Here is a 15,087-nt window from a genome sequence, read left to right on the forward strand (position 1 = left end):
CATTTCTTGTGGTTCTTGACTTTTTAATATGCTAGTTTCCTAACCGATCAAAACATGATGTATTCATCAATACGTCTGTTGTGAATATAAGCAGATAAAGACAAAACCATATATTCAGAAAAAAGTAATTTACGGAAGCAACTATAAACTGACAGATATATTTGATGGTGTTTTGAAGTTGTAGCCTATTTACATCTTGAATGCCATTTATCTTGGTCTCTCAGCTGTGCCAAGTGCGTGACGTGCACTGACTAAAACAGGAAATAAAGATGGAAATAAAAGTATCATTATTCGGCAATAAGCACAAGAAGTGGCAGTTATTTTATTTTAAAGGTTTCCGACCGGAAGTTGCACGTTTAATCGTGTCTAACTTGCCGCTGGTCGGTTGTGTCCTGTCCTTCTCCTCCAGCAGCTGAGGCAGCATCCGTGGCTCCCCGCAGAGGACAGCGGGTGTTTGGAGGACACAGGGCCCACCGAGGGAGGGGTCCTGGCCTGGGCACGGATCCCGAAGAGGCCCCGGGGCCGCCGCTGGATGGAGTCGGGCTGCATTCAGACAGCAATGGCTATGGGTCTGACATCGAAAAAGGCGTCTGCTCGGAGCGTCGGCGTGGAGCGAAAAAACCTCATCACGGTTTGCAGGTATACATCACATCACGACACCATCGACATGCTGTATTTATCTGCAAATGCCAGCCCCTGCATGCTGCTCACTTCTCAAATATAATTGTATGACCACAATGGAATCACCCCTGCTCTGATTCCTGAGGTGAAGCAATAAAATAGATGGGAAATAGAAGCAGAATAATGGACATAGAAAGGCTAAGGATGAAGAGGAGGCAGGTGCGTTCACATACCACTGCCAGATCACACCCGGTTGTGTAGATGAGAGAAAAAAAATCTATTACCTCTTTCTTTAATATAGTGTTTTATATCAACCTTTGCATTTCCTGAATGCTCTTTGCTGTGCCATTCCTTCAAAGATCAAACATTCGCTGTGATATTTATATAATATCCCTCTGAAATCTCTTATAGGAAAGTCTCTTTTATTTTTAACAGGCCGAGACACCTGCTTGATTCTTGTCTATAGTGGTAAACGCAGCTTCAAAGGATAAAAAACGAGATAAGATGGTTAATATTGTTGACCCTGGAATAGAGTTGGAGAGAAAATTCAACAGTAAACAGAAGGTTTCCTTCGCCATCACAGTCAGGTTGAGTGCTTGTATGGGACAAGGACACTGGGAGCAGCGCAAGGACTCCTCCCCCCATCAGTGGTCCTCAGCCTACAGAGTGCTGATGGACTGTGATGCGTAGTTTTATATGGTTCCTATAAGTCACTGTCTTGTACATTGTTCAGAGAGGTTATGGATGAGAGTATCTGTGCATCAGAGAGTTCGCCATCCATCAATTTAACTGTCAGAGAATAAAGATTCTGAACTCTGCTGATGAGAGGTCTTCAACTTCACAACATGTGTATTTTTATGTAAAATATCCACACAGTTCAGATGTCGACTTCTCTTGGATCCAGTTTTGAAATGTTACGGGGAGTGATGAAGCTACTTTTACATACAATGTCGGAGATTCCAACCTTTTATGGCTTTTGAACTCCTAAAATGAAAGTGGTTGTGACCCTGAATCATAGCTTAAAGCCTGAGTGTTAATATAAATGATAAATGGTTCAACCAAAGAGTGATTCTCTTTTTTAATTTGAATGATTTTCTGGGGCCCCAAAGATGTGAAGGTATCCAGCATTTTACAAGAAAAGCTAACTAAGAAAAGACTAATTGAAAAATTCAGCGTAATTTTGTCTAAGATATAAAATATGTGGCTTTTTCTCTTAGCCTTTTAATCATCTTGTCACCCCTCAGATTTATTTTGTGACAGTTAAATAAACAAAAAATCTTTATATTATTTTTGTAATATTTCATAATGAATATGACACCAGTTTATGATACAGTAACCTTAATAAGCTTTTCTTTTTCTTTTTTCTTTTAAATCTCATAAGATTATCAATGTCGTATAACTACTATAAGTATTCTTTTAGTCTAAACTGCCTCTTAGTCAGTAACACTGTATTTGTGATGATGTTTTACCATTTTATATTATAGTGTTCCTCAACAGGCAATATATAAAAAGGATATACATAAATTATTGTTTTGTATTGATAATCTGATGGTGTCTTATAGTAACAGGGATACTGAGTAACTTTTTAGGATTTTCCGTTGATATTATCTGCAGGATTACTACAGGTATTCAGTTGCACATAAGCTGCATGAATGGTGTGCTAGAAAATATATATTCATCATTATTGTCCCAGTGCTGTACAAATTATTTTCAGAAACTGATAACGCTACAATACTCCAACCCTGAAAATGCACCTTTTCTATTAGGACTGCAGTTTATGTGATGAATGATTTTTGTTAGCAGTTAATCTCTGATTATTTTCTCAATTAACTGCTTATATTCATGTCTATAAAATATCAGAAAATATAGAAAAATATAAATCCCAGTTCATAGAGCTTGAGGTGAAATCTTCAAACTACTACCATAGAAGACAAATATTAAATGCTAGAAACTGAAATAAGAACATTTTTGCTTGCAGTTGGTCAGTTACCCAAATCTTTGATTATTTTTCTGGCAGTCAACTGATCATTTCAGCTCTATATGATGTATCAAATTTATAGTGACCTTATCCTGCTTTACTGAATTTTTACATTCATTGACATCACCAGAAACTTTTGAGGATAATTCTAACTTTACTTTGATAGTTTTGATAGTTTTATAGTTGTATCGTAAAATTTATTATAACATTACTCTGGACTTGAATTGAAAATTGACGGTAGTCATAAATGGTATTGCAGACAGGCACATAATTATTGTGTAGAGTCTGCAGGAGCTCTATAAAAGTGACATCTTACATCCACATCTCACTCTCTTCTTCATGGTCTTTGTGTTTGGCCTTACTCACAATGAATGCCCCCCCCCCCATCAAAAGAAAAAATATTAAAAAGACACAAAGAATGTGACTCTGAAATTGACACACAATCAAGCGTTTTTATTCCAGTACCTTTCTGTCCAAGGTTCTTTCTGCATTTTAGTGACACATACAGTGAACACAACCTCACACACAGCATACCTGCAAAGAAAGAAAAGTTCTCACAGTGGACTTACAACAGAGAGAGATTAGTGAGGGCACAACAACACTGTTGTTTTCAGTCTGGCCTGACTGCTAAGACCGATTTAATCATTTAAGCGTTTTAATGACAAACACACGGGACAAGACAGAACTAAATCTCAAACAGCTTTCCATCAGTAATGCTTACTACACAGTTTCTTTTCATTTTCTAATGAACAACATAACAATGATTAGGTTCACTTCGAGGGCTCTTTCTTCCAGGCTTGTCTGCGTAGCTGCCTGGTCTGCATCTCATCCTTCTCCTTTTACGTTGTTCTTCTTGATGTCATTCTGGTCAGAGTTGATTCAAGTAGTCATAGGTTGTTGTGAACGTACAGTCGAATAGGAGGGAGAGTCTGAATCAGCAGTGACCCTCTGGCTGTGCATCAAAGCAGGCTGGGCGTCAGGATACAGTATCCCGGATCCAGGCCTTGTCATGCTGACTGAGGCACAGCTACTTCCAGAGCATGAACTGTTGCCTGGCTACAGTAGCTAAACTGACGTTAGTGCTTGATTAGTACACCAAGCCAAGCTTTTTATTTTCCCCTAATACACATGTATATATGTATAAAATCTGACCTCTTCTTCCTTCATACATGTTTAACATACAATCAGCACACAGAGATTAACGTTTTCAATTCCCAAACAGTTCATTTGATGAAGTTATGCCATTTTTTGGGACTCCAAAAAAAGGGACTGTTTCTGTTTATTTTTTAGGGGCCAAGAAATTCACATGTTGTTGTCTAATGTTCCTCAACACTGTCTATCACCTGTGATCACAACAGACAGACAACCTGTCATCACAGTCCTTTTTAAAAGTGTATTTTACTTGATCTGGCATAATGTGGGTCGCCAGTATCAGGCATACAAACTTACCTAGTGTCTACTGAGTGTTTCAGTGCCATGTTTACAGTGTCATACAGAACAGAATGAAACCATTTTTAATTAGAGACACATATGTACAGCAATGGACAAGTGTGGATAATAAAAGAAAACCTGATCAAACATTTGCACCACCACAGGGAACAGTTTCTGCATGAGGCCTGTGTCAGGGACTCGAGGGGTTACAGTAACATAATCTGTAAATAAACTCAATCCATGACTCGTGATTCAAAATAATGATGGCAAAAAAACTTCTTGTTGTGTTCAGGTGAAAACTTATACAACTTATAGGACATATTTGAGTTTATCCAAATGATTTCATAGCCCAAAAAGGTTCACCCTGCAGAGGCTTGTGTCAGCCTTCAGATGAAGGCTGAGGAATTTAATTTTAATGGTTCTCAACAGACTTGGTGATATTTATCTTGTCCACCGTGACAGCAGTGTCGTTGTGATCAACTGTATCTCTGTGCTGTTGCCACTAGCAACAGGTTTTATCTTAACACGGCAGGACTGAGCCTTTCTGCAGTCAGTGGGAATTTTCATGCAGCTGTAGGTTAACTTTGTTTATCTGAACTGAATTGAACAAAATGGTGGAGATCAGCAGGCGGAAAACGGTTTGTTTACAGGCCTCATGTTGCATTCTAAAGTAAAAATGTAAAAAAAAAAAAATGTAAGAAAAAGTACTGTTTTTCTGGTTCAGTCTGGCTAAGAGCTGTCACGCTGCTGTCATCCGTGACTGGAGGAACATGTTGATGTGGACACGGTGAACCTAAGAAAACATAGATAAGATGAGTGAGACTTGACAAGGTCTGATGTAAGGTGTTAGCCCTGGAGCTGCTTCCTATAAACAAGAGGACCAGGGAGGGAAAGGAGGGGAGTTTGATGTGCTGCATCTTGGCAGAGGTTTGAGCTCTTCCGGGGCGTGGCTCAGGAGGAGGGAATGCAATGTTCTGTACTCTAGTAAACACAAATACATATTCACATTTGGACATGCTTCTGCAAGTGGGCAGTTCTTTGTTTTCTATTCTGAGAAGTAGTTGCATCATATTGTGCCACTTTCAAACCTCTCTCAGTTAAATTTTTGAAGAAATAATAGGAAAAGTCAACAAATCTTTGAGCCTGGAATAACATTGAGTTTCTGTGCAGCCGCCTTTTGCATTTTCCCAGATTTCCTGCAACACTGTCAAGTATGTGAAATTACAGCAGAAGTTTCTACAGGTTTGACTAAACATTTGAGCATCTCTCATCAGCAGATCAGCCTACTCTCTCACCACCAATTTTACCATGAGACCCTGTTGTTCCTCTTTTTCTACCCCCCCCTGCCATGCTCAAACACCTGATTTACACTCTCACTGCTTCTCAGACCAACACCCTTACTGTCCTTCTTTCACCCTGATCCCGCTACACCTCCTCTGACCATAAAACACTTTCCCTGGACACTTGCTCACAGAGGGGATGGGTGAGAGAGAGACACACCCTGCTGTAGTTTCAGTTTTTTTTTGTTTTTTTTTACACCTTTTAGTCTATTTGGATTTGGCCCAAATTATGATTCTTATCTTAATATTCATCGGAGCACAAGGCATTCTTTCTCTGGGCTGTATGTGCTGATCCAGGACAGGACAGGACTTCTCCCCCAACAGTCCAGGACGATAAACACAGCACTGGCTGGTGTTACACAATGCTGCGGCCAGTGAGGAGTCCACCTGTGTCATCTGATCCTGCTGGTTATGCCAGGACTAAAGAGAGAGACAGAAATAAGGAGAGAGAGAAAGAGAAAGGAGTCACGGAAATGTTTATGAGGGAGTGAGGATAAAAGGAAAAATGAAAGCTGAGCGAGTTAGTGTGAAGCTTTGTGTTTTTAGGTTAGGCCGATAAATGCAGTTTTGGTTATGCTAGGTGGTGCTGCAGATCAAACACTCTTGTGTAAGTACAGTAGAGGGGCTAGAGAGGAGAACAAGAGGGCTTTTAAAGAGAGCTGAGAGTGGGCTTGGCGGAGATCCAGGCTGAGTGAGAGGGGGCACAAAAGAAGCTTGTCAGAAGGCCCTGCAGTTGTTTTTCAGTGTCAAATCGTACCAAGAGCATGTTGCTATTCCACTCCATCCATTTGCATTTAAGGCACGCCAGTGATTCCCCTTCAGATCAAAGGACTTCAGTTAATTTACAATCATCAGCTGTAATGTTCCTTTTGAGATAACGCTGTCACTTTATCAGGTCAGAGAAGCCTTTTGCAATTGGTGACTTCCTTCTGTTATGATTTTAAATGCTATCACATCAACAAACTGGGAACCACTGGGGGCACTTGTTGGTTTTCCACGGGTTTGGCACGCTACATAATGAGGAATTGCTTGATCTCATATAATTTTCTGTCATAGGAAGTCTGTGCAAACAGGAAATCTAATCTGTGACCATTTTTAACCTTGTTTCACCATCCACTTTCACTACCCCTCTTGAATTCTAGACAGAATAGTACATTTCTCTACAAAGTCGTATCTAACAAAACTTCTTCTCTAATGGGATTCCCTAAGACAGAGTCATGTCAAAATAATGCCTGTGGTCTAATGTAGCAGTCAAATACCTGCCCCAACACACAAGATTTGTGCTCGCAAGCAAACTGGCGTCACCTGCCAAGTGGATTTTGTTGTTTCATGGTGGAGTAGAGCACATACTTGCAGGAGCCCTACCTTACACCCTTGAGCTCTATTATACACTGAAACCTTGACTGAGCTACTTGGTCTTTGCAGAAAACATTATCAGTTAAATGCCACTGACCTGTGTCCTTGATAAATCCGGCATGGCCATAACAAGTCAAAGCTCCAAAAGTAAATTTAATCCAGTTTTCGCTCTCAGTTGGAACAGAGCCTGTGCAGATGCTGAAGTGGTGTCCGTATGTTCTCTGTGATGGTGCTGTTTTCTTGTGACATTTTGTGCCAGTCCCCCCCCCCTGCGACGCGGTCCCCTCTCATCTAGAGCGTCTTGCGCTTGGGGAAGATGGCTTTCCGAAAAGAGGTGGTGGTGGTGCCTCTGCTGAAGGAGGCACCACCCAGGGAGATCTTGGTTTTCCCACTGGTGATGGTGGAGGAGCCCAGAGATGTCGTGCTCCTGCCCCTGGTGATGGAGGAGTTCCCCATGGCAAGCTTGGTCTTCCCCCTCTTTATGCTGGTGTTGCCCAGGGTTAAGGCCGTCTTCCCCTCGGTGAAGCTGGTGTTGCCCATTGAGGAGAAGCTCGTCTTCCTGACCCAGATTCGACAGCGGGGTTCGGGGCTCACTCGACACAAAGCATCGCACACTCATGCAGCACAACCTGCTCTGCAAGACCTCAGGGGTAATAGTAACATCAGCTATGATCCAGAGAAGACCAGAATGCTAAGCGTGGATAGCGCGACCCCCGTGTCGCATAATGCCTTCGTTGAGCTGGTCGACGTGGGCTCTGGAAGGCCACATACCACCCATGTGTCCCTGTGAATGGACAGAGGCAGCCGTAGGTGGCCACAGCCTATCTGGGGAGACTTGGACAGTGGAGCGATTGTCCCACCGCCACGACGACACCGGACAGTTGAAGGACACATTGTTGCAAAGGGGACAATCTGCGGTGACATCACTTTCTTCTGAGCCATTGTTCCCTATAGCCTCTGATTGTAAGACATTCCCTCTGTGTACGGCTGCGTATACCATATGTGAAATGAGTCGCATGGTGTCAGATTTGATAAGAGACAGGATGAATGTCTTCATGTTCTCCACATGTGTTTTAGGCTTTGATTAGACCCATCCTGTATTTGTGCTGTCCCTCCATCTGAAATATAGGTGTGGTCCCCTTCAGTTGCTCTTTATTATCCATTTGTGTCCTTGTTGAACTACTTAAAACTCATTCCAGCAATTGAGTCTGTATTTTTTTTTTCCATTTTATGTCAAGGATAATTGAACATCCCATAAAAAGTCAGCTCTACATACAAAACAATCAAGCCAAGCAGTGTTTAGACATGTTACTTTTATAAGCACTGTTACATCAGTCAGCTTGTACAGTTTTCTGTGGCAGAATAGTTATGGCAGTGCAGATCAGATCTTATCAGCATGCACAAGTATACCACGTTTATACCAAAGATGTAGACATGTTGATGACCATACATGCACAATATACAGGAGAATATTGCTGATGTAAAGCACACACACTCTCTTGTGTCTCCACATACATCACACACGACTGTTTCACACTTGCCCTCCCTGCCAAGTTGACACACCATAAACCATCGTCTCATCGCCGTCACATTTGCATAACACGCTCAGCATGGCTCTTGATTTCAAACCCGTTAGATCTGTAACTCACTTAGCACTTTCTTACTTGAGAATCGGCTCTTGTACTTTGTGCAGACAGGTGATACCAGAATAATGTCCTGCCTTATCGACCACATTGATCACAAACATAGCAGCTCTGTTTTATTGACTGTTATACTACTAACCTGCCAAAACTGACCAGATAGGCATATCCTTAGGTTTTTAAGTGTGTGAAGGAGTCATGTGTGAAAATCCCAGTAGATGTTGCTGTGCGTTTCTTTGCCCCTGATGAGGGTGGTTTTGACCACAGACACGGACTTGGTCCCATGAGTGAATGTCAGAGTGGCGAGAGAGCTCGTAGTCTCCCCTCTTGTAACAGATGTTTTGCCCACCGCTATGCTGGTGTTGCCCAAAGTAATGGTGGTTCTGCTCCAGGAGATCGAGGATTTACCCCAGGAGATGGCGTACTTAGTCCTCAGGATCGAAACCCTGCCTTTGGTGAAGGAGGTCTTGCTTGACGAGAATGTGGTTTTCCACTCATTGTTAGAGTCTTTTTTGGGCTGCTTGGATGCTTTGGGTGTCTTAGCCCTGGGTTCAGGGGTCCTTTCCATCTAGGTGTTCCTGCGCTTGGACGTCAAGGCTTTGCGGAAGGAGGTGGTTGTGGTTCCCCGGCTGAAGCTGGCCCGTCCCAGAGCAACAGTCGTCTTTTGCCTCTGAATGGTAGAGTCTCCCATGGAGGTGGTGGTCACACCCCTGAAGATGGAGGACTTGCCCATGGAGACGGTAGTTTTTCCCCTGGCTATGGAGGTGCTTCCCAGTGCCAGGGCAGTCTTGCCCTCGGTGATGCTAGTGTTGCCCATCGAAGCAGAGGCAGTCAGCCTGAGCCCGTGCCTGAATGCCGGCTCCTAACATGCAAGCTGCGTAGCTTCTTTCCTGTTGTGCAGCAGGGTGAGCGTGTGAGGTCAAAAGCCAAACGAAAGCTGCAGCAGCAGCATCTGCCCTAAATAGATCAGACCACCATGTATAGATGAGGGGGAGGGAATTATTTGATCATTCTTTGATTCTGGCCGGTGCCCCAGAGGGACAAGACCCAAAAGGACCTGGAAGCGCAGCATGCACAAAGGCTGAAAAGACAGGGGATTAATTGTATTGTTTTCATGATAACACTGCCAAAGCACTGAAGGGTACATTGTGCAGTACACAAGACAATTGGGGTGACCTCAGTATGATAAGATGGCGTGGTTCCAAAAAAGAGAAAAAACCCTCCTCCAGCTGTTGTTGCAGGGTTCAAATACAGTAGTACATTTGTCTGCTTGGATACAGTACGCCGCTGCATTTTAGTGGCTTGTGCTGCAGGCACCCAACTGAAAGTTCAAACTCTTCACATTTGTGAAGTAGCTTTTTTTTTTTTTTCATTGCACTTGTGTTCTGGTGTTTTTCTAATTCCACTTTCTCTCTGTGCTTCTATTTCAGATTCTCTGTAAAGACTCTCCTAGAAAAGTACACAGCAGAGCCCATAGATGACTCATCCGAGGAATTTATTAACTTTGCCTCCATTTTAGAGCACATCCTCAGCCACCGCTTCAAAGGTAACAATGCAGGTAACATATAGCACAGGAAAAGATGGACAAATCAGTTAATATGACTTTGGATGTCAGACAGTGAAAAGTTGGTTAATATACAACTCAAATAGAAATTTATTTCATATATTATACAGCAGGCATTATCTATAGACACAAAGTGATATTATTATCAAAAAGCCAAAAGCAGGTATGATTATACGCTCAGCTTTAATGTTGCCATGGCTGCATGCTGACAGTGTGGGCTGCTGCCTGCCAGAGCAGAAGTGATTCACTGCTGTGTTTAAATCTTGGACCAGGTTCAGGAAGCTGGTTCAGTTCAGATGGACAGCGCAGTTTCTGGGAATATATCCGGCTGGCGTGCAGCAAGGTGCAGAACAACTGCATCGCTAGCATTGAAAACATAGAGAACATCAGTACATCACGAGCCAAGGCAAGGACATTTATATGCACAAAATTGATTTGGGTGTGTGTGTGTGTGTGTGTGTGTGTGTGGCAGTGTGAGTATGTGGGGTGTGTGTGGGGTGTGTGTGTGTGTGTGTGTGTGGCAGTGTGAGTGTGTGGGGTGTGTGTGTGTGTGTGTGTGTGTGTGTGTGTGTGTGTGGGGGGGTATTGCTTTAGAGAGCACCAAAGAAAGCCCTCTGTTCCTACTCACTTCTTTCGTTGTGCTACAGGGCCGGGCGTGGATTCGAGTGGCGCTGATGGAGAAGCGTCTGTCCGAATATGTGTCCACTGCTCTGAGGGACACAAGAACAACCAGGTCAGACTAATGATTTAAAGGGACAATCCATACATTTCAAGGATGCAAGGATGCATTGTATGTCTCCGTGTTGGCTGGCTCATATTAATAACGCTTGTGTAAAAGTAAAAGACATCACTTTCATTGCACTAGAGGAAAGTACATGCCTGCTACAGATGTTCAGAACATCAACTGTGCTATAAACTGAGTCATTAACTGGCTGCAGGTAGATTGACTCTTGTATCACTGTCATGTCTGAAAGTTCAGATATGTTAACCACCTCTTTACCTGACAGGAGGTTCTATGACGATGGAGCCATTATGCTGAGAGAGGAGGCCACAGTTCTGACCGGCATGCTGATCGGACTGAGTGCCATTGATTTCAGGTGAAGACATACACTGCTGATATACAGCGTGTGTCAATATATAAGTTCATACACCAGTAGACCTCAGGCTTTTCAAATCAACACAGTTATAGCAACCATATTTCCATAACTTTTTATGGCCTGTTACATTATTTTCAGGCCAAATATTTAGGAATTAAAGAGTCTTGAAGATGTAACATGAATTTGAGTATAGCATATCCTATTTTACAATACGAGTATATTAAAAATAATGAGCTATTTCAAACCTATTTTTATATGTTTCAAAAATAAAATTATATGAAATAACTAACAATATGTAATCTTTTGTGACCTTGTCTGGGGTCTCAGCCCCTATGTTTAATAAATCTGTTAAGATATTAGTACATAGTATGTATTCATGAATAATACATTGTGAAAAGATGTAAATGTGCTCTCTCATGTGCATCAGTTGTGAAAGTGAAAGCATGACTGAAACGTGCAGTGTGAAAGTGGCCATTTTTGAAAAATATCCACTCCAGGTACCGATTAGTAGAACCAATATTTTTGAATAGTTGGCTTCTATACCGTGTTTCAATACATAGATATTTACTGATGGATCATACACATACACACCCATCGAATCACCAATCTTCATAAAAAGTTAGTTTTTTTTTTTGTCTCTGTTTCTGTGCAGTTTTTGCTTGAAGGGGGAGACTCTGGACGGGAAATCTCCAGCTGTGATTGACTACACACCCTACCTGAAGTTCACGCAGAGGTGAGACTGACCCAGCCCATCTTGTCACTTCACCTTTATTATTGCATGTGTGGAAGTGCTACTCTAAGCCTCCTGCTTCTCTGTTCTGTAGTTATGACTACCTGAGTGATGAGGAGGACCGCCGCAGTGTGGACAGCAGTAACAGTGAGGAGAGTGTCCCAGAGCATCCCTACATCCCCCTGGTGACTGACGAGGAGAGCTGGAGCAACAAGTGTCGCAAGATGGAGCAGAGGTTTAAGATCGTCTACGCCCAGAAGGTGACTCACAACAACCTCTAAAACCAAGTTAATGTTGTTTAGATTCTTCAACACATAAATCGATCTTTCCTTTATCTGCGTGGTGTGCAGGGTTACCTGGAGGAGCTGGTGCGTCTGCGGGAGTCACAGCTGAAGAACGTGGAGACCGAGAACAAGCGTCTGAGAGCCAAGGTAGAGGAGCTGACAGTGCAAGGCCAACAGGAGAAGAAGGAGCTGGAGGCCATCGTGCTGGAGCTGCAGGCACAACTGTAAGGAAGCGCAGGAACACACTCTGGATCGCATCGACCTCATAAAAAGTTCCAATTTTAACCATGTGCTCCAGACGTTATCATTGCAGATCCAGTTTGGATTACGTTTACATTTCCTCTCACAAACATATGTTAGCTTTCCATCATGATGAAGTACATGTATATGTAGTGGGGGTTTAATGAGGAGTTACAATTGCAATTTTAAAATAACCTTATAATGAGGAACAGTTGTTGTTTCTATGGATATTTTTCCTTAGTAGAAATAAATTGTTAATCTAAAAACCTTTTGCAGATATAATTTTTGCAGATGTAATTTTTGATGATGTAATTTTTGATGATGCCAGATGATGATGCAATACACACAGAGGTGACATGTTTTACTCTGACACGCTGAACACTCTACTGAAGTTTCAACTGTACAATGATACAATAAAAAAGGGGCAATCGATGCACTTGATGTTTTTAAGCTCAGCTATGAACTGTGTTGAGTTTCAGACTATGTTTAGAAACTGTGGGACGGGGGGTATGATTGGTTGTTGTAACTACATCACGGTGTGTATATTTAAGTAAGAGTAATATTAAGGACTTCAGAAAATACTGAACTTAATTCACACAAAAAAGTGAGTCATTGACTTTCATAGGAAATTTTTTTGATATTCATGTCATATTTGCCCACTAAAATGAAAAATGTTTCTTCTAAAATTGATCCTTTTTTCTCTTTGATTCATCTAGCTCTGCCCTCATGCCCTGTGATACCTCCCACCTGGCTAAAGACCTCTCCATCCCGCTGGTCAACCAGTGGTCCACCATCACAAACAACCAGGGCGATGTCAAACTGTTCCGCAGGTAAACTCACATGTGCAGAATGGCTCGAAGACAACACGATAAAGCCTAACTTTGATTCCTACTGGAAATGAACTCACTCATACTGTAGAAAGAAGACCCACAACCTAGTATTTATTTGTGCCATGATGGTATTTTTGTCCATGCAGGAGGAGTTTCCACAGTTTGGAGCAGCTTTCTGCTGAAGTCAGTCTGAACTCTGACTCTCAGAAGACTGAAGAGAGACAGAACGGAGATGCTGCCTGGACTTCAGCAGGTAGAGTGACTTTTTAAGCGCCATTTAAACGCATCACAACATATTTATTGTAGCTTATACAGTAAAACGTGCAGTAGTTTGTCGTGCTGATATTAAGCTCACAGATTTTAAGTTGCTGTCACACCATCATAAAATTCAGGGGGAAAGTCAAAACTTGCATTTACTCATGTTGGGTTAATTCATTTTGTTGGACAAGATGGCCATTTTATACAAATATAAATAATTTCTTAGTCACTACAGAGTACATTTAAAAGAAGGACTGCTTTATTTTCATCACTCTAGCACAGCACTAAAGTTAGTTCTGCTGGAGTAGGAATATGTTTGTGTGTGGCTGCATAAAAGCCTTTCAGTGGCAGCCTCCCATGCACATGCACATATACATACTCATACAAAGGCAGGCTTGATGTCTGTTTATGGCGTTCCATGTGGGCAGCTTGAGCTATGCATGATCATAAGCGGATTTTATTGTGTTTTTTTTTTTTCTCTGTTTTGCCCCTGTAGGAAAAGATAACACTCCCTCCATGCTGGGTCTGTGTGGCTCTCTGGCGTCTTTGCCGAGCTCCAAGTCCCTGGCCAGCCTCAAGTCCAGCGAGTGTTTGGTCAACATCAGCACTGAACCCAGCCCCGCGCTCTCTCCCAGCTAGGAGCTCCAAACCAACCACGACCGAGATTTAACCCCCAGCCTGTCTGCCTGGTGATGCTGCATTGACCATGCCCAAACACCTGACCGTAACCCCGCTCCCACCATCCGTCCAGCCCCATGAGAAGACAACGGGAAAAGTCATGACACCATCGTCTGGATTTTTGTACACATGAGAGTGAAGTCATCATTAAGCTGAAGAGATCCATCTATTTTGGTTCTTTCCCTTCTCCTTGCCTTATCCGCTCGACTACGCTCTCACACTCTCCCACCACCACTTTGTACTATCTGTCAATCCCTTCATCCAAGATCCTACAATTCCTCTGTCGTACCTTCTCCAAAGCATCAACTTATTTCCTTCAATTGTTTTCTCATCTTGCTCCTTATTTATTTGAGTGTCAGTATGCATTAGTGCTCCTTTGGCCTGTACTTTCCCCCCCCTGTTTTCTTGTAACCAAAACAGCACTTGCAGCTCTTTGAATGCAGTCACTAACAAAGAGAGATGTGATGATCATTTTAAGAGATAAAGATTATCCATAGGAAGTAGAGGATGGGTTCTTACATTCTGTCCTACTAGTGACATAGCAGTGTGTTCTATGAGTTTGACTGAATGTTATCTGATGATATCATTCCCGCTTGAGTCATCAAACACCACAAACTGCTACAGTATGTCTAAATCTGTGCAGCTATTTATTTATTCTATCAAATCTTAAGCTACTGCATATGTTAATTTATCTAATTTAAGCCAATACAGCAGTATGTTCTTTTTACACGTACACAGTTCACTGGGTTGTTTTATTTGTTTTTTGTTGCAATAAACTGCCTTTTTCCATGAATGCCTGTCTGTTTGTGTATATCAGTGATGTATGGAGAGTGATGGTTAGTTGTAGGAGGTTTATGGAGATAAGTCATTGAGGCATCTGGGTGCATGGATACATGTAGTCTGGCTCCATCTTGTGGTTTAATGTTCTAACTGCATGAATGCCCCAAACGTTCATTATTTCCTAAGAACAAGGAAAATCATGGGTAGCTGATTATAAAATAAAATAAATCTTATTATAATGAACTTGGCCGGGTAGGACT

General features: G+C 42.2%; 2 protein-coding genes and 1 long non-coding RNA gene across 5 annotated transcripts; 1 reads left to right on the forward strand and 2 right to left on the reverse strand.

The window, feature by feature from the left end:
* The first annotated feature begins 380 nt into the window (after nt 1–380).
* rundc3aa (RUN domain containing 3Aa) lies at nt 381–14,840 on the forward strand. 2 transcript variants are annotated; one of them, XM_023413859.2, is made up of 11 exons: nt 381–639; nt 9,797–9,912; nt 10,203–10,336; nt 10,578–10,663; nt 10,938–11,027; nt 11,680–11,760; nt 11,852–12,017; nt 12,108–12,265; nt 12,998–13,111; nt 13,258–13,364; nt 13,866–14,840. In XM_023413859.2, exons 1-11 carry the CDS (start codon nt 533–535, stop codon nt 14,006–14,008), a joined length of 1,302 nt encoding a protein of 433 aa, XP_023269627.1. In that variant the 5' UTR covers nt 381–532; the 3' UTR covers nt 14,009–14,840. The 2 variants fall into 2 exon arrangements, with proteins under 2 accessions (XP_023269627.1, XP_023269626.1); XM_023413858.2 differs by having other exon boundaries at nt 384–639; nt 9,797–9,924.
* Nucleotides 3,032–7,404, reverse strand: LOC147818715 (uncharacterized). 2 transcript variants are annotated; one of them, XR_015437710.1, is made up of 2 exons: nt 6,824–7,404; nt 3,032–4,823 (listed from the first exon to the last, which is right to left on the reverse strand). It is a non-coding gene; the product is annotated as an uncharacterized LOC147818715 (long non-coding RNA). The 2 variants fall into 2 exon arrangements; XR_002761156.2 differs by having other exon boundaries at nt 3,032–5,790.
* On the reverse strand, nt 3,032–9,356 carry zwi (zwilling). Its single transcript, XM_087175978.1, has 2 exons — nt 8,509–9,356; nt 3,032–5,790 (listed from the first exon to the last, which is right to left on the reverse strand). Exon 1 carries the CDS (start codon nt 9,181–9,183, stop codon nt 8,935–8,937), a length of 249 nt encoding a protein of 82 aa, XP_087032104.1. The 5' UTR covers nt 9,184–9,356; the 3' UTR covers nt 3,032–5,790; nt 8,509–8,934.
* Nucleotides 14,841–15,087: the final 247 nt, after the last annotated feature.

This window comes from Seriola lalandi, unplaced genomic scaffold (genome assembly GCF_002814215.2).
Source record: "Seriola lalandi dorsalis isolate HSWRI2012SDOR001 ecotype SW California unplaced genomic scaffold, Sedor1 jcf7180002054519, whole genome shotgun sequence".
Taxonomy (NCBI): Eukaryota; Metazoa; Chordata; class Actinopteri; order Carangiformes; family Carangidae; genus Seriola; species Seriola lalandi.

Coding starts and splice junctions, on each gene's coding strand:
- rundc3aa (XM_023413858.2), top strand. CDS start 533: ATGGAGTCGGGCTGCATTCAGACAGCAATGGCTATGGGTCTGACATCG. Junction 10,664..10,937: donor AGGGACACAAGAACAACCAG/GTCAGACTAATG, acceptor TTTACCTGACAG/GAGGTTCTATGACGATGGAG. Junction 12,266..12,997: donor CTGGAGCTGCAGGCACAACT/GTAAGGAAGCGC, acceptor TGATTCATCTAG/CTCTGCCCTCATGCCCTGTG.
- zwi (XM_087175978.1), bottom strand. CDS start 9,183: ATGGGCAACACTAGCATCACCGAGGGCAAGACTGCCCTGGCACTGGGA.